A 22954-nucleotide genomic window follows, 5' to 3' on the forward strand; every position below is an offset into this window, starting at 1 on the left:
AGCAGGTGGTCCTGATCTCAGCCCTCTCCTTGCAAGGATAGCCAGGGGCTCCTACAAGGAGGCTTCTTCCAAATCCTGGGTAGCCTGCTAATCCACAGCTCAGAGAGCCCCAAGGCCACAGAGTATTTTGTTAAATCCTCAAGGGAGTAAGGAGAGTGCATAAAATTATCCTGATGCTTGTCTACACACAGGCAGGTTCTGAGAACTTTGCTTGGCAAATGGTGTGATCACACTAAGGATCCTTATTTAATAAGACTAGTTCGCATGTAGGCTGCTTTTCCCTGACCTGGTAGAATAGGCTTAGCAACTTAGTCAAGGTTGGTGAATAACCAGGGGAAACCTGTATGTGGTTTCCAATTATTCTATGAATAAATTTTACTTCTGTGTCCATTCAGGAGTTACCTCTAAGAGAACAGTGTGGGAATAAAGGAAATCCATACATCGAAGAGTAGAATAGATGCAAGAATGAAGAAGGCCTCTCATAAGAGCATATGACTCACATGAGGGGTCTGGGCATGTCTCTGCAGATACTGGGTGCCCTTCCTCAGTTTTCAAGTCTTCTGTGTGTGTGGTGTACTTTGTTCTAGTTAGAAATTCCTACCTGACGCTGGGACCACATTCAGGCTTTGATACCTCACTCTTGAAATCAGGACAATATTGGTTGCTTTTTGTTTGACAAAATTGTTTTCTGCTGCATAAGTATAATGCAGCTTGTCATTCCATAGCTCTCATGTTATATACTATATATATAGTACATGTTATATACTATACAAAATAATCATTTTATACAGGTAAAATGGGGTGGCTGCATATTTTAAGTGTATTCATTTAACTTGATATTTAAATTAGATCTACAAGGATTGTTTTGTTGAGTACATAATTATTTTTTATTTTATTGATTTTTTTACTTTTAGGGAGAGAGAGAGAGAAAGAGAGAGAATATGAGGGACAGAGGAAGAAAGAATCCCGAACTCCACAAGAAGCCTGATGCAGGGCTTGATCCCACAGTCCTGGATCATGACCTGCGCCAAAATCAAGAGTTGGATGCTCAACCAACTGAGCCACCCAGGTGCCCCATTATTCATATGGCTGTTTTGTAATACTGATGTTTTAAAATTTTGGTCTACCCAAAACAAGAAAAAATCTTTAATTCTTCATTTTTAAAAGCTATATGACATCTCATTTTTCATCATTCTTGATGCAAATATAAGTAATATAAATCACAATCTCTTTTTTGAAAAATTTATACATTTCAAATCTGATTTAAAAACCTAGGATATTGGGTTGGGGCGCCTGGGTGGCTTAGTCGGTTAAGCGTCCGACTTTCGCTTAGGTCATGATCTCGCGGTTCGTGGGTTCGAGCCCCGCGTCGGGCTCTGTGCTGACTGCCAGCTCANAAAATAAAAAAAAATAAAAACCTAGGATATTGGGAAAAAATTTAAATATTACCAACAGGAGATTATGGTTTCTCCTCATTGGGAAACTCAATTAAAATTATATGAAGTAATACAAAATAGGATTTACATTTTAACTGATGAGCTCTAGTTCTAGTTGACTATAGGTAGCCCTTAGCAAAAATAAAACAATAGCAGTAATAAAAGACCGTGTGGTACATTTAATGTTTTTCTGCTACTGCTACAGAATAGAAAATGCCTTGAGTTCCCACCCCTTCTTTAGAACACATATACACATTATAAAAAGCAACCTCTAAAAGTACAATGGTCCAATAATCTTACCAAAAATAATATTTCCAGGACTCCTCTTTCCTCTATAGGAGAATTTTGTATTTTGGGGTAGTTACTAATTATTTCTAAATATATTATGCTTTTTGGTTGTCTTTCACATGAACGAAATCCAAGTTAGATTTTGAACTAACCATATTCAGGGGCACCTGAGTGGCTCAGTTGGTTAAGCATCTGACTTCTGTTCAGATCACTATCTCATGGTTCATGAGTTCAAACCCCGCCTCCATTCTGTGCTGAAAGCTCAGAGCCTGAAGCTTGCTTTGATTTTGCGCCTCCCTCTCTCTGCCCCTCCCCCACTCATGCTTTGTCTCTCTCTGTCTCTCCAAAATGAACATTTAAAACTTTTTGAAATAACCATTTTCAGCTAATCAACAATCTAGATACTTACCAGACTCGTGAGAAATTGTCTTAACAGTGAGAAGCTTCACACTCTCTTTATCAGACTGAGGTCTATTTGGAACAGAAAACATAAGTGAATATTGTAATAATTAACACTGTATGTCTGTGAAAGAAAGTATACATGATATAAACAGAATGAAGAAGCATAAAAGCACATATATATTTTTATGTATTTCTATGGCAAAAACTGTGTCTTTTTACATACAGACAGACATGTACTTTTATAACACTTTCTGCTTTAAAATCAAGCCAATAAATCTCTGTCCCACTGTTAAGCACTGATAATCTGATAAACCCAGAAATAGGTCACATGAAACACTTGTCACAAGGTCCATATCACAATGGTCTCTGGTGCCTGAAGGGAAGGCAGAGGAATGCTTGCAAATTAGCTTTTGGGCTAATGTTGAGTTCTGGGGATATCCCTTTTCATGAAGCCCTGTCTCCTACACTACAACATCTGAGCTGTCTATTCTAACCAAGACTCCCCACTTAATCCTTTCTCAGAATTGAAACAGTTTTAAGCCCAGATTACTTTCCTTGGACATCTCAAGAGATTCTATTTCTAATCAAGAAAGGTAGGTGATCTAGGAATATTATTTTTAAAGTTCACAACTCCATAAAGGCAACCTACAAATTCACGTCAACGATGAGAATCTTAACTATTAAAGAGACATTAAAATAGTTTGTCTCTTTGCAGAACCTTGACTGTAACAGTTGCCTAGATTGGTAACCTCTGGTTTTTTGTTTGTTTATTTTAATAAAGTCAAAGTACAATAACCATTGACTGCTAAGATAAAGTCACTCAGAGCTGTCTCAAAGCACAGGCATGATTATTCCTTAACTGTGATGAACATACTGAAAATTTCACTGGGAAAGTGATCTTTTTTTTTTTTTTTTTAAGAGAGAGAGAGAGAGACAGCATGAGCAGGGGAGGGGCAGAGAGAGAGGGAGACACAGAATCTGAAACAGGCCCCAGGCTCTGAGCTAGCTGTCAGCACAGAGCCTGACTTGGGGCTCGAACCCATGAACCGTGAGATCATGACCTGAGCCGAAGTTGGACACTCAACCGACTGAGCTACCCAGGCACCCCACTGGGAAAGCATACTTAAAACTCTATCTTAAAAATCTCTATGAGATTTTTCTTTATAGTTATTTATATTCATTCTTTTCCCTTCGCATTCCATCTTTGAATTTCCCATTTTACTACTTTATCCAAGCTTCAGAACAAATCTTCCTGCCTTTCAGTTGTTGGAATTTCTTTGTTGGATAGAGAGTTCTAACAAATAGCCAAACCCTATTTCTAGTGCTTTTTGTACAATTTGTTTTAAAAAATAAATCAATAAAAGTATAAGTAGAAGATTAATGTTACATATAGATAGACAGGTAGATAGATAGATACAGATATGGTAGGATGAGAGCTTCTGGAAAAAATGATGTGGCTACTTACTGGTCGTTTCCATTTTCTGGTGTGCCTAAAGGAGAACAGAATTGTTATTACAGCTGTGAGAAGCTGGCTACAACCTGCCCCTCACTCCCCCCGGCAAAAAACATCCACTCCCAGACCCCAACTACTTTCTGTGCAGAGATGTTTATAAAGCTACTTTGTAACTTTTTAAAAATCTCCATTGCTGCCCCCACTGGACTTTTTCTCAGATATGGTTACTACTATTCCTCAGGTATGGCTGACGCATTCATGGGATAGCCCTAAGTGGGACAACTCCCCTGAATTTAGTTCTGGACTAATTTTAATCTTATAGTTTCATATTGCTATGTGAAACTACTATCCATTATCACACATCCCACAGACACCAGAAAATGTCTCAGTTTATTTTAGTATCTCTGAAAAAGAATTTTCTTCAAAGTATCAAATTACCTTTTTATACCAGAGAATTGGATTGTTGGCTCTCCTTTATACATTGCTCTTTCTGGTGACACAAGTCACTGTATTTGTGGCAAACAACGGTGTAGACATTGCCTCTAATTGCATCTGGAGCCCACTGATTCAGCCTTTCAAAAGGGCCCTGCAGAATGTCACTGAGGCTACTAACTGTAACTAATCTGTTTGCTTTGCCTGGCCGCTCATCTACAGTCTGGTAGAAGACATTTTTGGGGGTAGAGTGAGAATTCAGAATGATTCATTCCGCACAAAACCTTGGCCTTTAAGGAGGATATGTTGGTGGTCAAACCTTGCATTAATCTGTGGCATATCAGGCAAACTATTTAATGTAATTGCCTAGGGCCCCCCCTTGTTTTGTTCCCAACTGTGCTGTGGTTTTATTTCATTGCTACTCAGCTTTCATCTCTCGGATTTCCTTTCACGTCTAATGTAGCCCTTGACATTGGGATGTGCCTTTTAACTATAATTCTCCTGGCAATGACCATCATTGTTTTGTAAAGAGTTTGATTTCCACTAATATTTTGGCTACTTCTATTTCTGTCACCTTGGCTAAGACACAGCAACATGACTCTTAATCCCTAGTATATAATTCATGGCACCATATGCTGTTCACCAATTCAATCTAACTTTGTCTTCCCAACATCAGTTGGATTTTAACAGCATTTTTAAATTCCTATTTTAAGTGTTATGTATGATATCACTCATGATGCTCATAGCCCTGTTTCAAAGTGAGTTGAAATTTTCTTTCATGTCTGTTTTTCTCCCTCTTAGAATACTGTAATACAGATTAATTATCAGATAGATGCATACCAACAGACCACCTTCTGCAGATATGCTGTTCTTACTTAGGTTAAAGCTTGGACTACTGTCAACATTATCTAGATACACTTAATTCCATACCAACATCTCTGAATCATGTTGTCTTCCAGAAAGCAGAGAGTATTTACAAATTTTCTGAACTTGAAGTCTAACCCACATACTTGAAGAGAGATGAACTGTGGGTGTTTAATGGTACTAATTTAATAACAGTGCTGTAAAAATCTGTTCAGAAAGGAAAGTTAACAATAACCAGATAGATTTTGCTAATTGCACAATTACCGAATTTGGTTATAAAGTATTATGTGCCTTCAGAATAACTCTCCATAGCTATAGGTATTTTATACATTTTTTTCCCCTGAATGATCCAATTCGTCCAATTCATTTCGTTAATAGAAAATGTCAACTTTTCAAATACCTTAGTTGCAAATCTTCTTATGCAAAGCAGTCTTTCAGTACAGGGTATTTTTACAAATGGATTTAGCACATTAATTTTTTTTTACCTGTCCTACTCAACACCCACAAGCTTCAACTTGGAGGGTCGATTTCCCACATAAAATAGGATTGGTGGTTTAGATACGTGGAGGAATTAAACTGATTTACAAAATTGCTATTTCCCTTCTGGAAACTGACTAAGGAAACATATTTCAGAGATTATTAAGAAGTTTATTCACTAACTCCCAAAGGGAAAGGCATTTATTTGTTTTTTTTTTTCTTATCTTCCAATAAGAGCTAAAATGAACACTACTGGCTTTTTGTGTAACTTTGCCTTGTACTGTCACACTTGTGCCCTGAACTCTCCGTGAGGTGCATGGTCAGGGATTGGGCTCAGGAACCGCATCCAGTAGTGTTCATGGGGTGAACAGAGAATAGTGTGGCTTGCGTATCTTATAAAAACAATCGTTGTTTACTTTAGAGTATATGAGACTTCGGTAGTATTCTGTTAGTAAAATATTTAGAATTGAAGTGAGGTAAGGGAAGGTCCTATTTTACTGAAAATTAAAAATTTAAGTCAACAGCAACAAGCAAGGCTCTGCTATGTATCATACACAGTGTGATGTGAACAACACGTGCTTTGTGACTTGGGGGCTTGCCTGATGTTATGGACTGAATGTTTGTGTCCTCCTGAAACTCATCTGTTACGTCTTAATACCCAGTGGGATGGTATTAGGAGGTAGAGCCTTCAGAAGGTCATTAGGTCAGGAGGGTGGAGTCCTCATGAAGCAGATCCTTTATAAAAGATCCCAGAGAGCTCTCCTGTCCTCTCTGCCATGTGAAGACGCGGTGAGAGGGTGGCTGTTTATAAACCAGGGAGAGTGCCCTCATGAGACATCAAATCTGAGGATGCCTTGATTGGACTTCTCAGCCTCCAGTACTGAGAGGAGAAATGTTTGTTGCTTAAGCCAGCACACTATCTGTGGTGTTTTTGTTATGACAAACCCAACAAACTAAGACCCAACCTGCAGTGGAAGAAGGCACATAGACAAGTGACTGTACGATAATGGATGAATATTATTACAAAATTCTGTGCAAGTCGAAGTAGGAACACTCTAGTGTCCTTAAAGAGATGGTGTGTTATAGAAAGATACACTCAATTGCTGTTTGAGCTAGATTTTCATGGATAAATTGCAGATCAGGTATGTTACAAAAGGTAAGTGGTGAGCAAGGCATTCTGGGAGAGGGAGTATATGGATGAAGGCTCTATACTACACAGCCAGGCCTCAGGTCTGGAATGAAAAGACAGGTCTGTGTTTGAGACAATGGGGGGTGAGGGGCTGGGGGGAGGGTGCTGAGCCACGGGAACTGAAAGTGGTTTGAGAGAGCTCAAGTGTCTGGGACAGGAAAAAGACTGAGGAAAGATTCAGAAGACTGAATAAAGTAAGGATTTAGTTCATCACAATGTATTGATAGTGGTTGATTAATTGTGGCAAACATAGCATACTACTGTTAGATAGTAATAATACAGGAAACGGGTGTGGTGTAGGGGAACTCTTGAACTACCTTCGTGACTTCTTTGTAAATCTCAGTCTATTTTAAAATAACAAATTATTTTAAAAAGAATAAAAATCTGATGCAATTATGGAAACCATAAATATTTAAGAGGAGGGAGAAGAAGATGAAGCAGCAAAAAGGAAAAATAAAAACAAAGGGTAAGGGTGTAAAAGAGAACAGTGCTATTTGCTTACATATTTATTTAATCTCATTTCAGGAGTAGAATTTACTGGTTCATCACTTACATACAACATCCAGTGTTCATGACAACAGGTGCCCTCCTTAGTACCCATCACCCACCTATTCCATTCCACTACTCACCCAATCACCTCCCCCTCCAGCAACCCTCAGTTTGTTCTCTACAGTTAAGAATAGCAGTAGCATTTTAAAGAAAAGAGGAAAGTCCTTAAACTCTATTGGAGAGATTAGGAGGGTAATAAAGAATTGCCACACTAAAATCCTACTAAAAGTTGCCATCGTGTTCAGTCTTGAGAAGATGAATCAATTAGCAGGACACATAGTCATGGAACACACCTTTATTGAAAGGAAGCTGTGTCCCCCAGAAGTGAATAAGTCACAGAATGCTCCTCTGGAGACTATGGGCCCATCAATTGAATCCTTAGCAATACAGGGGTGCTCAGTCAGTTAAGTGTTCGACTTTAGCTCAGGTCATGATCTCATGGTTCGTGGGTTCAAGCCCCATGTTGGGCTCTGGCTGACAGCTCAGAGCCTGGAGCCTGCTTTGGATTCTGTGTCTCCCTCTTTCTCTCTGCCCCTCCCCTGCTCATGTTCTGTCTCTCAAAAATTAATAAATGTTAAAAAATTGTTTAAAAATCCTTAGCAATATTACCTTTATTTTTTGTCACATGGAAGTGGAAAAAATCTTCACTACAGATAAATTTATGCCTTCTTTACTACCATAATCCCCTGACATTCACAAAACTGAGTTTATTTCATTAAAAAGAATCTGTTCATGTCTGATTACATATACCACTAGTAAATGCTCAGTCCTTACATCCATCAGCATTCAATGGGTTTCTCTACCCCTTCCCGTCTATTTCTGTGATCAAGCAACATGGCACTTTCGTTCTTTCTGTAATCCTCCTCTCCCCTCAAGGGTTTAAATTCAAGTTTAGACTGAATATATATTCACCTTTCAGGAAACAAAATGAGACAAAACCCTGTCACCTACCTGGGTCGGTCTTCCGGCACATTCGATACAAACCCACAAGAATAAATGCTGAAAGTGTCACCACAATCAAAGCAATAACCACTGGCAAAATAATACCTAAAGTGTATTGAAGACATTATCAATTAGTGTGGCTGCTGAATTTAACAGTAAGTAGTGTACCAAGTAAAAGCATGCATGGCGTCCTTCCTTCTTTCAACATCACTCTACGAGACATATTATATTTTAGGCAAAGAAGATAAATCTGATTCAAAGGTTTTGCTCTGGTTGTCATTTCTGACACATCCACTTGATGTCAGTCTTGCAGTCTTTTGAAATAAAATTCCAAACCTAAGGGAGCTGGTTCCTCACCTTAGAGACTGGAGAAGTGAGGGAATGGAAGACTGGGAAGATGTCCTCTAGACTGTAGTCTGACTCACATTCACACAGTCTATTCTTTACTCCTTCATAATAAGGTTACTGGAATCTATCTATCTATCTATCGTCTATCTATCTATCTATCTATCTATCTATCTATCTATCTATCTATCTATCTTTTATCTATCTATATCTGCCATACTGGAATTGCTCTAGTCATAATGTTGGCATCCTAAAATACTTGCAAATATCTTTCCATAATAATATCTTAAAACTAGAAATGGCATAAAACAGCATAAGTGGACATAAGTGGATATCAGAATCGATTTCTAAAAGTGAACACATGGTTCAAGAAAGATGTATGTGGGTGTGGCTCTCCATTTAAGGGAGAGGTGTTGGGACAGTTAATTAGGGTGAGTTTTTAAGAGGGGAGTCTTGCTGTTTTGCTTTGTTTTTAGCACCTGCCTTATTTTCTGACAGCCATTTCCCAAGACAGCTATCATAAGGGTACAACCAGAGATGTAGAGGTTATAGTTCTTATTTAATTAGCTATTCTTAGCTGCTTGCATATGTACTCTTAGTACTTATTCAATTCATTTGTAGGATGGCATACACTTCCAATTTTATGGTTAAATGTTTGTTTCACATTAGACCTTGAGCGAGATCATTAGTGCCTCCCCAAATGAAGACACCATGAATTACACACCAGTAAATGGAATGCCGACTTACTGAATAGAATGGCTTTACCTAAAATTAGATAATCTTTTCTCATCCAGCTTTATATACATTCACCTTATTCTTAATCTCTAGAGAAATTAATGGAATTTTTCTATTCAGTCCTAGAATACACATATTTTATATGACATCTATGTTTTTGCTAAAATGGGGCATTTCTTTAAAGCCCATTTTTAACATTAAGGTAGAGTTCTCTGAAGGTAAACAATTCATTTTTATAGACCTCTCCGCTTGTGCACTTTTGGCCTATCTGAGACTAGTCTCATCAATTCACAGTGTAAGGGAATTCATAAAGTAAGGGAAAAAATCCCACCGTGTGCTCATTAAAACCTGACTCAAGGGGCGCCTTGGTGGTGGCTCAGCGGGTTGAATGTCCGACTTCGGCTCAGGTCGTGATCTAACGGTTCGTGGGTTCGAGCCCCATGTCAGGCTTTGTGCTGACAGCTCAGAGCCTGGTGGTTGCTTTGGATTCTGTGTCCCCCTTGCTCTCTGCTCTTCCCCTGCTCATGGTGTCTCACTCTTTCAAAAATAAATACATTAAAAAAATGGAAAACCAACAAAAGAACCCCCCCACCCCTGACTCAATAGTAGGAAATTCTCAAACAGCAGTTAGATAGGATTATGATGGGATTGCAGGTTCAGTGAAGTTGATAAAAGGTTGTCTATAATTGATTCCTCTCCTTTATTCGTCACATTCAAACGTTCTGTGTATTTATCGCCATGAGTGAAGATATGTTCATTACTCACTGGAATAAGAGGGTTTGGCTGAAGAAGAGCTTGCATTTTTTGCATCCTCAGTACCTATTATTTTAAGAAAGAAAAAAATAAATCACCTTTGGTTAATGTATGCCAATCTTTCCCATCCTTCCCCCATTCCTTTCCTCCCATTTAAGCAGGCCTCTGTGATCTATAAGTATGATACTTCAGGTGGAAAAAAAAAAAAACTCATCTCATTCTGAAAGGTCTCTGTTTTGTACACCAAGTTTGGTAGGGAGTTCATGTATACAACTTGATGAGTTTGGACAAATGTATGTAACTGTGAAACTATCACTGCAATCAAGGTAATAGATAAATCACATTCAAAGTTAACACATTATCACTTTCAAAGTTTCCTTGTGTCCCTCCAGTTTTGATTTGTATTTTGATTAGACCTCAATAAAGCTTTTAAAAAAAGATTGTAGGGCTTTCTCGGTCAGAAGGGATCAAGTAAGCATGTTTCCCCTCGTGTACACAGAAGTCATACCTTGAAACTGGGAGGTGTTCCCTGGAACTGTTACTGGCATTGAAGGTGACGTACTGGCAGGAGAAGGTGATATCCCTGGATGTAGAGCGTTCACTGTAGGGAAATCACACACCCAGTCAGACAAGGGTATTAATTCTTCCTGAATTTCTTTGTAGATTTAAACAGTTTGCATTTCTGAAGACCTGTGAAAACTGTTTATTGTTGAATAATAGGATACATACAATTGTACACTTAATCATAAGTTCATCAGTTCTTCCTGTAGAGATGATTAAATCTGGAATCACAAAACCTAGGCGTCAGCAGCACATCTTTAAGAACTGGCCAAGAAAGCTTGAACAAGTCTCTTATCCTAAGCTGCAGCCTTTATCACCTGTGCATGAAATTCTTGTAGGAGGCAAATCTATTCAAGAACAGCATTCACATTTCAGGCATTACAACTTTGGGGGATGTTGTTTGTTTGTTTGTTTTTCCCACTGTACTTAAAATAGACATAAATGCATAGGACTTCAGATTTTATTGTGTTTCTTGGTGGTTGAAGAAAAGATTGCATCTGAGGCTTTTGTTGGAAGTACTGACTGGGGAAAATATCAAGGAAAATTCCTTCATTTTCACCTTTAAAGCTCAGTAGTTGTTTACATTTATGTGCCTTCTCTAGAATAACTGCTACTTGATTGCATTTCCACCACTGCCTGTGCTCTTTTCTTACAAAGATAATGTTAATTTTAAGTTATTATTATTCTCATTAATTTGTTTGCTCAACTCAACATCTGCAATCTTCAATCAGAAGGACTGACAAAAAAACTATAAATAAAGTTGCATTATTCAAAATCCACTGATCTCAATAAGTTGCCAGGAAATATAAATAAGTGCTTTGTAAGCCTGAAGCATCTATTCTTGAGAATCTGGGATAAAACACAGTTTGTGTTTAGAATGATTTTGAAAAAGAATTATTTTTCAAAGACTATTGTTTAAAGGGATTTCTTTTTATCACACCTGTTCGGCTTGTCTCACCGCTAAATTTTAAGTTGCCGCCGTGTGAAGGCCATAACCCCCACTATCCTCTACCTAGAGCTCTAACTATAGTGAGTGTGCAGTGAAATATGGCTGACTGCTTGGCTGCACCAAGAGGCATCGCTTATAATTATGGCCCCCTTACGAGTACTGAGGCCGTGTATAATTGCATCAAAGAAATTGATATCGCCTATGACTGCTTTGGATCTTTCCCTCTTTGCCACCCACAGCCCAGCGTGCGCTGCATGCTCATGCATTTTTGACATCTGTGGGGGAAGAATGATGTTTAGAGTCTGTACCGTTCTTGCCATGCAAGGGATCTGTGGGAGGGAGCTAGATATATGCCCGTAAGAACAAAGAAAAATGTCAGGCTAGTGCACTAAAACAGGCAGAAAAAGAAATATTAAATGAAAAGACTGGGAACTAGCTGAAACCTTGGTACTTTTAGTTGTTTTTTCCAGTGTTAAGTGTTTTAGTGAGAATGTTGCTCTTTGGATTGTGTTGGTAGAGAACAAGATGGCTGATTAAGTTACCAATGGCATTAATCCACCTGTGATATCCCAAGGGTTAATTTTCAAGACTCCGTATCCTATCTTACTACCTTCTCTCTTTTTTTAAAAAAAAATGTTTAATTTATTTTGGGAGAGAGAGAGTGAGAGCACAAGCGGGGAGAAGCAGAGGGAGAGGGAGAGAGAGAGAATCCCAAGCAGGTTTTGCACTGCCTGCACAGAGTCCAACATGGGTCTCGATCTCGTGAACCGTGAGATCATGACCTGAGCCAAAATCAAGAGTCAGACGCTCAACAGATAAGGACACCCAGGCGCCCCTATCTTACTACCTTCGCACAGACAAGCTAAATGGCTACAATTCTGAATATAACCTGTGTGGTTTAGGTAAAACTACAAACTTTCCTACTTAAAACATGTTGATAGTCCAGTGCCAACCAGTAGTGCTAATGATCCACAGGGTGGCGATACAATTAACTCTTCTTGAGAGAAGAATTTATTAGCTATTTGGACAAAGACTTAAAATTTTTGTTTTTCTTTTAACTGCAAACTCCAGTTAATAAATCATTTCTAATTTCAGCACATCTACACACACACATGCACGCATGCACACTTTACCTCTAATAATGGTGCAATGCCTTCTGGTATTTTGTTTTCTCTTGTCTTTTATTTAATTTTTCCAATGATTGGTCATGCCCTGCTTACAGTAATTACCTCACAGTTTGAGAAAGCCTGTCTATTAGAATGTTCATATTGATGAGATTATTATTCTTGGCTTAATTCAAAAACTGTGGGCCTAATGGAATTCTTTCTGTGACTAAGATAGAAGGATCCATGGTGTGTTCAGAGCTGATAATCTCTGAGGATTTTTTTGAGACTCTATTATCCTGCATTACTATTAATGCAGTGTGGGCAGAGGAGGTACAGGAGAAGTATAGTGGAGTATTTAAAAGCATGGATCTGAAGCCAGAGTACATGGGTTCAAATCTGGCTATAGAACTGGTTTCCTGAGGAATGTTGGGCAAGTCACTGAACCTCTTTTTTTCTTTGTAAAGTTTATTTATTTATTTTTAGAGAGAGAGCGAGAATGCAAGCTGGGGAGGGGCAGAAAGAAAGAGGGAGAGAATCTCAAGTAGGGTCCATGCTTTCAGCATGAAGCCTGAGGTGGGGGCTTGATCCCATGACCCCAGGATCATGACCTGAACTGAAATCAAGAATTAGACACTCAACTGACCGACCACACAGGTGCCTCAGGTCACTTAGCCTCTTTGTGCTTGAGTTTCCACATGTACAAATGGTGATTATAATAGTTCTATATCGTAGTGTCATTAAAGTTAAATGAGTAAAATTAAATTTGAATTGCTTAGAAGAATACTTGATACTAATATATTTATATTATATATACTATTATTATTGTATCATAATATAAGATTATGCTGTATGGTTATGTTATTTTATAATAATATTTTTTAAATATTGTGATTAGGCCTCTAAAGGGTTGTACCTTTCAACCGAAGTCAACTTTTCTAATTTGCCCAAAAATTCTTAGTGTAAAAATATATGCAATAGGCTTTATGGCTACCTCTATCATTCCTCCTTAACACCTTTGCTACCTCTACGTTTTTAGATACTTCTTTTCTCTAGCCAGGAACTGGAGTAACTGGAGTATATAATGAACTTAGATGGCATAGATTCACTGTTGAACCCTGACTTTTAGTGACTGTATGATTATTTAATTGCAGATATGTTCTGTCATAATTTAAATCCAGTTCACAAGCTTCAGGCCAATACTTGAAGCAGGCTGTTTGGGGTAGAGACCCTCAGAACCAAGTCTGTTGTAATAATGTGTAATCAAATTGCCCCCACCGGCATCTGACAGCAGCATATATTCGGCCCTTGCTGTAAAGCAACTACCTGATAAATCATTGAGGGTTTTAAAGACAGAATACCTTATTGAGATCTCAGGGGACCCACAGTGGCTGTGAGAATGAGCCTCAGAAAACTCTAACTACAGGAAGTATAATTGGCCAGGGTTCCCCACCTGCTTTCTGAAATTCATCGCCGTGTTCTTGTTGATGCCATGCCTCTCCCAGGCTGCTCCCAGGCAATGGCTGATCTTAGCCGGCCTGTTCCTGGGAGTCATAAACTCCTCTGAGGAGAGATTAGGACAGGAGGAGTCCCTGACGGCATTTTCAGAGGAGGATATATATGATACGTAGATATTAATGGGAGAAAAGCATGAATGGCAGTAGAGGATAAACCATTCTATATGAGAAAGAAAATACAGCTATATATTGTATTTTTATTTCTTGTATATTGCCTACACTTCCTTCTAAACACTTTCTTTTTTACACTTCTTTCTAAACACTTCTTTTTACTTCTTTCTGAACGCTTTCTAAACACTTTCTATACTTTGTAAACTCTTTTTTAAAAAAGTTTTAAAAAGTATTTATTTTGAGAGAGACAGAGACAGGGCAAGTGGGAGAGGGGTAGAGAGAGGGAGAGAGAGAGAGAGAGAGAAAGAGAGAATCCCAAGCAGGCTCTGCACCACCAGCACAGAGCCGGATGTGGAGCTTGAACCCATGAAGCTTTAAGATCATGACCTAACCTGAAACCAAGAGTCAGATGCTTAACCGACTGAGCCACCCGGGCTCCCGTTTCTAAACACTTTCTAAACTTTCAAAACATTTTAAAACTTTCTAAACACTTCTATCACTTCTTTCTAAACACTCTTTTTTACACTTAAAGAAGTACCCAAGGGGTTAAACTCAATTGAATTGAAGGATTGTTTCCCATTATTTATAAATAATTGGGACACTTGCTTCATTGCAATGTGGTGGATTCATGTCTCATTTTAAAAAATAACTTTTCAGCACTTGACACAATGAATCATTCCTCCTTAACACCTTTGCTTCATGTGACTTCTGGTAGAGCACACTTATGAGCTGGTCTTCTTGGTCTCTTTGGCTGGTTCCTTCTTTCTCTGACTCACAAGCTTGGAGGGTCCCAATGCTTAGTCCTTAGTCTTCATCTCTAACTATGCTAATTTCTTTGATGATCTCATTCAATTTCAAGGCTTAAATATAATAACAGTGCCAATGATCAGCTAATTTATATTTCCAGACCTCATTCTTAAACTCCAGACTCATAAAGCCACATGTTCACTCAGAAAATAATAAACATCTGAAATTCCACATGTCCAAACTTGAACTTCTGCTTTATCTTTAGCCTTCCCATCTGGCAATCATTCCTTCCAGTGGCTTAGGCCAAGGTCTCACAACTATTTTTGCCTCATCTTTTACAACCTATCCCACATCCAGGATCACTAGGAATATATTGATTGGATTCACCTCCAAAATAGATGCAGAATTTGGAGACTTCATGCCACCTACTCTGTGACTATGCTGGTCCAAGCTAACATCATCTCTCTCCTGGAAAACTGCCAAAGTATTTTTGCTTCATCTGACAGTCTTTTCTTAGCTCTCAGATTTATATTTATAAAATATGAGTCAGATCATGTCACTACTTTGCTCAAAACTCCCAATGTTTCCCCATTCCTCTTAGGGAAAAAGCCAGAGTCCTTGCAATAATCCTCCAAATCCTAGGCAATCTTCCTGGCAAATCCCCTGCCCCCACACTCAGCACAGGTTCTTAACCACACTGGGCCTCTCCTCAGGTTCTAGTGCTGCCGGATCCTCTTCCACTACATACTGGTTTTCTTACTTCCTTGCATTTACTCAAATCTTTTCAGGAAAGCTTCCCTTGACCACTTTTTTCAGTCCTGCAAACTGGTCCCTGCCTTTCTTCACCTCTCCCATGCTTGCGATCCCTCCTTCCTATACTGCTATGCCTTTTCTCTTTCTTATAACACTTAACACCTTCTTTTTTAAAAAGAAAATTTTTACATTAATTTATTTTTGAGAGACAGAGAGAGACAGAGCACAAGTAGGGGAGGGGCAGAGAGAGAAGGAGACACAAAATCTGAAGCAGGCTCCAGGCTCTGAGCTGTCAGCACAGATCCCAATGTGGGGCTCCAACTCACAAACTGTGAGATCGTGACCTGAGCTGAAGTCAGACAGTCAACTGACTGAGACACCCAGGCGTCCCAACACTTACCACCTTCTAAGACCTGTAAAGGTAAGGATAATATTTTGCTCACTGGTGTTTCTCAAATGTTAGAACAATGTCTGGAAGCACAGTCCATAAGTCTTTGTTTTCTGGATAAACACATTTTTTAGGGGGCAGAAAGGACTACTGTTAAAGATGAAATGAATTAATCAACTACCTTTTGTATCTTAATATTTGGACTTATACATATTTAAAAAATTTTTATTAATATTTTCATTTGTTCTTTGGGTCTAACAGGAGATAGTGAAGGAAATACTATGGAGTCCAAGAGGGAGTTATTGCATTAAGAATTACATTTTAATAGAGGAGGTGACAAGCACAGCCGAAAGTTGATGGATGTGAAACAAGAAATAAAGAATAAGACAAAACAATATATCAGGGATCAAAATCAGAGAGGTTCTGTTAGTGCTTACTGAGTTTTACTTCTGAGCTAACTCTTAACAAATAGGATCTGAGGAGCTTAAGCAATAATATACACCACAAGATGAATACAATAGAAATAAGAAATCAGAAGCAATGCAAAAGGATGAAACAAACAGGCTCCTTTTAAGAGTTAACAAACAACAGATTCTGGTGCTCCTATAAGAATTCACCCCGAGAATCCTGGTACTCAGGAAAAGGAAACACAGTCTACTCTAGGCTTTCATTATCAGAGAAAAAGTAGTTATTCTATAAGTAATTGTCATATCAGCAGTGCAGACACTAAACGCTGTGAGTGTGGCTGGAACCATTCTGTTTTGGGAGGGAATATGCCAACATGATCCCTGAAATCTCTTCTAGCTTTAAGATTTTGGATTCTTGTCAAAGTTCCTTTCAAGCCAGATTTTGTCATAGCTAGAATGAATTTTTGCCTTTAATGGCATGATCTGTCTACTTAATGAGTAAAATATCAAAGGGGAAGTTTTCTGCTCTCATCACATCTTACCTTTCTAACCTTAGTGTACTCTTTTTTTTAATGTTTGTTTTTAATTTTTTAATTTTTTATTTATTTATTTATTTTTTGAGAAAGAGAGAGACAGAGACAGAGTGTGAGTAGGGGAGGGGCAGAGAGAGAGGAAGAGACAGAATCCAAAGCAGGCTCCAGGCTCTGAGCTGTCAGTACAGAGCCTGATGCGGGACTTGAACTTACAGACTGTGAGATTATGACCTGAGCTGAGGTCAGACACTTAACCAACTGAGCCACCCAAGCACCCCTGTTTGTTTGTTTGTTTGCTTGCTTGCTTGCTTGTTTTTTGAGAGAAAGAAAGCATGAGCAAGGGTAGGGCAGAGAGAGAGGGAAACAGAGGATCCAAGATGGGCTCTGCACTGACAACAGTGAGCCCAATGCAGGGCTTGAACTTATGAACCATGAGATCATAACCTCAGCCGAAGTCTGAAGATGCTCAACCTACTGAGCCACCCAAGTGCCCTGACCTTGGTGTACTCTTAAAGCAATGCAATAAAAAGGTGTATCTCAAATTTCTTTCATTTTGCTTTGGGCCATCAGTGTGACTAACCTGAGGTAACAGAATCTTCTAACCCAATAATAACTGTGAATGGAGATTTATTTACCTCAGGTAACTTTGTAGAATTGCATGTTGAAGAAAGGTTGAATTTTGTTGTGATTTGAATAGGAAGGGTTATTAATTTCCAGAAAATTGTATATAACATACAAAGAATGAATGAGGCACTGTGCTAATTAACCTTATTCTGAAACATTTTTAATCTTGTGCTTTCTACATGAGAGATTCTGAAGCTCTAAGACACAAGGTAACACACTTGACAGTAAGTAGAACTAAGACATAATAAGCCAAGTAGGACTCAAAACTTTTTTTTCCCTTCTCATTATACCATATGACCAAGAGATTTTAAGGGAGGTTAGTTCATCTTACTTGTTAATGGCACCATTATCGATGAGGTCAGTGACATTTTTTCTCAGTACTCTGAAAGGTTTAGAATGCTCTTACCCTTCCCCCAGCACAGATACATCGTATTACTTTAAATTCACAATTTGGATAATATGACTTAACACTGAGAAACCCTACAATATGTAACTATGTCAGTGTTATGCTTTCTGAGAAAGTAAGGGTAAACATTTCAAAATATAGACATTAAAGTATTAAATGGGATTTTTATTTTCAAATTCTTTTGGGATACTATATGTCAGGAATTATTCTAAGTGTTTTACAAATATTAGCTCATTCAATTATTGTGTTGTAAATATTTGAATTTTACAAAGTGGAAGCTGAAGCCCAGAGAGATTAAGTGATTTGCCCAAGATCACAGAGCGAGTAGGTGGCAGAGTCGGGATTTGAATGCAGAGTCTGTGCTGTCAAATACGACTATGCTGCCTGCGACTGCATTTCCGCAGGAATGAGTTACAAGTTCACGTCTCCTATTTTTGTTACATAAAATAGAGTCTATTTCAATTTAGACTCCGAGCAAGACAAATTTCTTCTCATCAAGACAAACTAAACACTTCCTTCCTTCAATAGGCCAAACCAGATCATGCAGATACATATAAGGAGAGAGAATTATTCCTAATATATTAAATAAATCATGTTGTAGAGTTTATAAGGCACACACCATTAGTAATAACATTGAAATGCATTGGTTTTTAAAGTGAACGCTGGGTAGCTAATCAGTTGAGACTGAGTTCTGATTGACCTACTGTGTAGACCAGAGAGGCACAGGCCCTTCTTGGAGACTCAGCAGATTTCTGAACTAGAGTAGAAACCACTTAGCTATTCCCAGATATATACAATTTCCTAAGTGAAAGTTTATGGCAGACCCTACCACATAAATATTGACATGCCCCATTAGTGAGTTCTTTTATTCTCAACCAATCTTTTAAACATTATAAAATTTCCAAGTCAAAAAGAACAACAATAAACATCTAGGTTTGCTATAGATATTTCTCTAGCTCAAGTGGATTCTGTTCTGAACAATAGTGTCAGGATTCTGTCTTTCAGAGTTGTAATACTCAGATAAGTGACCTTCTGTATAGAATGGTCAATGCTTACAGTATATGAATTTCTAGAGGTCAGTAACCAATTCTCAAGCCATTACATAGGGTGCTGAGCACATTGAATATGCCAGGATGGGACATCCTCGTTGCCAAGGGCCAGTGGTCAGGTTTGGTGGGACTTGCAAAGTCTGTTCTGACTTCTAATTTTCCATCAAAATTAATGCCTACCATGCAATTGAGGTCGTGAAACACAGTTAAAGAAAGCAAAGAAGATGAGTACAATGAGATCTTTCCAAGTTGTGCTGTCTATTATGGAAATGTTGTTGCAGTGATGACTTTTATGTGCCAAGCTGACTTGGCCATGGAGTTTCCCGATATTTGGACAAACACTAGTCTGGAAATGTCTGTGAGTGTATTTTTGAAGATATTAACATGTGAATTAGTAGACTAAATAAAGCAGATTGCTCTCCAGTATGGATTGGCTCTCATCCAATTAGTTGAAGACTTGAATAGAATAAATAAGTTCACTCTCAGTGAGAAATAAGGAGTGGGCTACCCGGGTGGCTCAGTCGGTTGAGCGTCCTACTTCAGCTCAGATCATCATCTTGTGGTTCAGGAGTTTGAGCCCCATGCAGGGCTTGCTGCTCTCAGCTGTCAACTTAGAGCCTACTTTGAATCCTCTGTCCTCCTCTCTTTTCCTTTCCTCTACTTGTACTCTCTCTCACAAAAAATAAATAAAAGTATTTTTTTTAAAAAAAGGAAAGAGTAAAGAACAAATTCTTCCTGCCTCACTGCTTTGAGCTGGGACATTGGTCTTTTCCTGCATTTGGACTCAAAGCTAAAATATTGGCTCTTTTTGGGTCTTGAGACGGCTGGCTTTCCATCTGGAATTTAACCATTGGCTCTCTTGTTTCTCAGGCCTTGGACTGAAACTACACAGTCCTCTCTCTTGGGTCTCTATGCTTTCAGTTTGCTGACTGCAGATCTTGGGACTTCTCAGCTTTCAAAATGCATGAGCCAATTCCATATAATAAATCTTTATACATAGATATATATGGTTTCTCTGGAGAACCCTGAGTAGTATAGTTGTATTTTCCAGAAAATTGAGGGCAACAGGTTTATTTCTTTCCCCATGCCCCAAGGTATGTTGGTCCATTTTTCTTATCAAAGAAATCAAGAGTTTCATTTTCAAGGACACATTATCAGTTCTGCTTGTCTGTGGAAAAATGATAAGGCTAAAGAAAAGTGAATTCCATCACTGATTAAAATTGTTGTGATGGCCACATAATTCCTGTATCTATCTCTAGGAAATAGATAGCTCTGCATCACTTTTTCTTTGCATCTCCTCATTAGCTCTGAACTCAGAGCTAGAAAAATGAGTAGGCAGAATAATCTGGAAGCTAGGCGGTCATTTCTTTCGTGAACCTTTTTCTCATTTTTCTTAAACTGTTTTCCTAAATCTGATATATAACACAACCACAGCTAAAGGGGAAAATTTTTTCTCCCTCCTCAATCTTAACATATGGTTAAGAAGTTTGAAGTTTGTCTATGACATATCATTGTGGACCTATATGGCTATTAGAGTTATTACAGTTATTTACCATGCTGACTAGTCTTTCTTGGTAACCCTTAAAGGCAAGCTCCATGTATTACTCACAACTCTTAGCTAGTGTTACATGTAATAGGACAGAAGGACTATTTATTAAATGCTCTGGTTAGTGGTGGCTGGTTGAATATATGGTTCTGTGTATTTAGTAGAGTATTATACTAAATTTGTGGTCTTACCATTATATATTACAGTGGGCAGTTGACATTTGACCTTTCTATATACTTTAGACATAAAGCATGAATTCTTCATGCTTAGCATTGTTGAACACAACAATCCACCTCATACTACCTTTCCTCTTTTAAATGGAATGAATGGACATGTCTTCAGAACTTGATCAATCATTTCCCTATAACTATGACTATTTTTCTTTATTATATAATGTTAGACATCATATCTATGTACAATTTCTTAGAATTGATGCTTTATGTACATTGTCTTACTTATTTTGAATTCCCAAGAAAGTCTTTTTGTAAAATAATCATCAATTGATATACCCTTAATAATAGTTTTTGAAGTCAGCGTTAAAACTATTTTTTTCTAAGAAAATGAAAGCTGGATGTATAATTTGTAAGAAAATGCCCAATGTGAGAACTATATATGATCCATATTATCTCATATTTATATAAAGGAAACAGCACTAATAATTCTGTGGGCTAGTATTCTACCTCAACTTCTACCTAAAAAAGAAATACTATTTCAAGTAAGACGCCTATCATTCATTATATTCTTGATCAAACTGTTTCATAATTTAGTATTTGAACAACCTTGATAACAAGTGACTGAACACACAAATGATTGCTGTTGTCAACAGATATGTAATTAATACCTTGTTACTAGACTTTTTTTTTGAGTGAGTCTGGACTTAGTTTCTGCCCATAACATGTATCTTTGAAGTTAAAGACTGACTTTTCTTATAGTTTATGAAATCAGTTTCATTTCTTTTTAGTCCATTGTTCAAATCAATGATGTGTGTATTATTTGTTTTAGAACTAGTTTCTGTAACTCAAAATATAACTAGTGTAAATGGGCTTCCTATTACAGTTAAAAAGCAACTATAGTTAAAGCTGGCATTTTGTAAATTCATCTCTAAAAGGATGCTTCAATTTCTCCTTAAAAGGAACTAATGATTTTGGCAGCTTTTCAATTCTTTCCATCTGTAACTTCTCCTGATTAACTAGTCCCTGAAACAGAAGGGAAGGACTTTTCCAGAACAGTACAAATTATCAGCCAATTGATGCACCATTTTTATGTTTTGTTTTGCTTTGTTTTTCCTACTGTTTTTTTTAGTGCATTTTAGACTATGTAAACGGAAATAAATATTAAAAAAATATAGTGACATGGCAAAATAAAGAGAATTAATATAAACATAACTTCTTAAATCATGAAATATATTGTGTAGAAGATAAATAATTAAATGTTAACAGCATAATCCTTTCAGGTTTGAGTTCCTTGAAGACACAATACAGAAGGTAGACTATGATAATTATTTAGTACTTTTGCTGTGAAAATGGAGTTGCTCATAATTTCCACGGCTTTATTTTTCTGACTTTTTAAAAAAGTTACATGATCTTCTAAGTTTATTTCACATATTTTTATATACACCAAAGGTGACCAAGAGTGAGAGCCTAAGAGATTTAGCATTTATAAAAGTATGAGGAAGGATGTAGGAAGATAAAAGTCTCCCGAATAATTACCATTTCAAAACAACAGAAGGGTTCAATGGTACCATCTGCCCCTTCCCAACAATCTTTTTCCATTTCTGCTGCGCCATCATCCTAAATGTATTCAGCTTAAAACTTAGGATAACAAAACATGAGCACTGCTTGGACTGATAATATTTTAGGCTGTTAGCTGTGGTTTATAACACCAACTCTCTGGCTGCCAGGATCAGGCTGTGTTGGGAAGAAAGAGAAGACAGACACAGACATGCTATACTTCTGGGGGAGGGCATGCCAACCACAGAAACAGACCAGGAACAGTGGGTTCTGGGCACAGGACTCTTCCACAGGCTTCATGCATTTACCAAGACTGGTTCCACTCACTCTGGCCATGGAACAGTCAGGCACATCTTATGTTCTGATCTGCATTTTACTTATCTCCTTTTTAATACAAGTTCTCCTAAACATGTCAGTTGTCATGTGATGTTTTCCCTTTCACTATTTCCCCTGCCCCCACACTGGCTGATCTCCTTTAATCTCATTTTGGGGATCTTTCTCATAAATGGTCTCAGGGAGAAGAAACTTAACTTACCTGGTGTTTCTGTTGTTTTGATTGAACTCTGATTCTCAGCTTTAGAGGAAAGAAAAGAAAAGAAAATGACTAAAAGGAAATGTTGACTGTCAGATCTACTCTCCCAATTGCTACAGGTCATAAATGGATA

The 22954-nt window shown here is 37.9% G+C and overlaps 1 protein-coding gene across 5 annotated transcripts in view; it reads right to left on the reverse strand.

Moving 5' to 3' along the window:
- The window catches only part of EMCN (endomucin), a 105033-nt gene that overhangs the window by 18317 nt on the left and 63762 nt on the right, over window positions 1–22954 (reverse strand). For 3 of the 5 annotated variants that reach the window (XM_077755732.1, XM_077755733.1, XM_077755731.1), the window contains exons 5-10: window positions 22825–22863; window positions 10374–10466; window positions 9878–9931; window positions 8042–8137; window positions 3592–3616; window positions 2134–2195 (exon numbers count right to left, since the gene is read on the reverse strand). In XM_077755732.1, coding sequence (XP_077611858.1) covers window positions 2134–2195; window positions 3592–3616; window positions 8042–8137; window positions 9878–9931; window positions 10374–10466; window positions 22825–22863 — 369 coding nt within the window. The remainder of the gene's footprint in view (window positions 1–2133; window positions 2196–3591; window positions 3617–8041; window positions 8138–9877; window positions 9932–10373; window positions 10467–22824; window positions 22864–22954) is intronic. The other 2 variants (XM_077755736.1, XM_077755737.1) reach the window with 2 other exon arrangements.

Source organism: Crocuta crocuta, unplaced genomic scaffold (assembly GCF_008692635.1).
Source record: "Crocuta crocuta isolate KB4526 unplaced genomic scaffold, BGI_CrCroc_1.0 scaffold92, whole genome shotgun sequence".
Classification (NCBI taxonomy): Eukaryota; Metazoa; Chordata; class Mammalia; order Carnivora; family Hyaenidae; genus Crocuta; species Crocuta crocuta.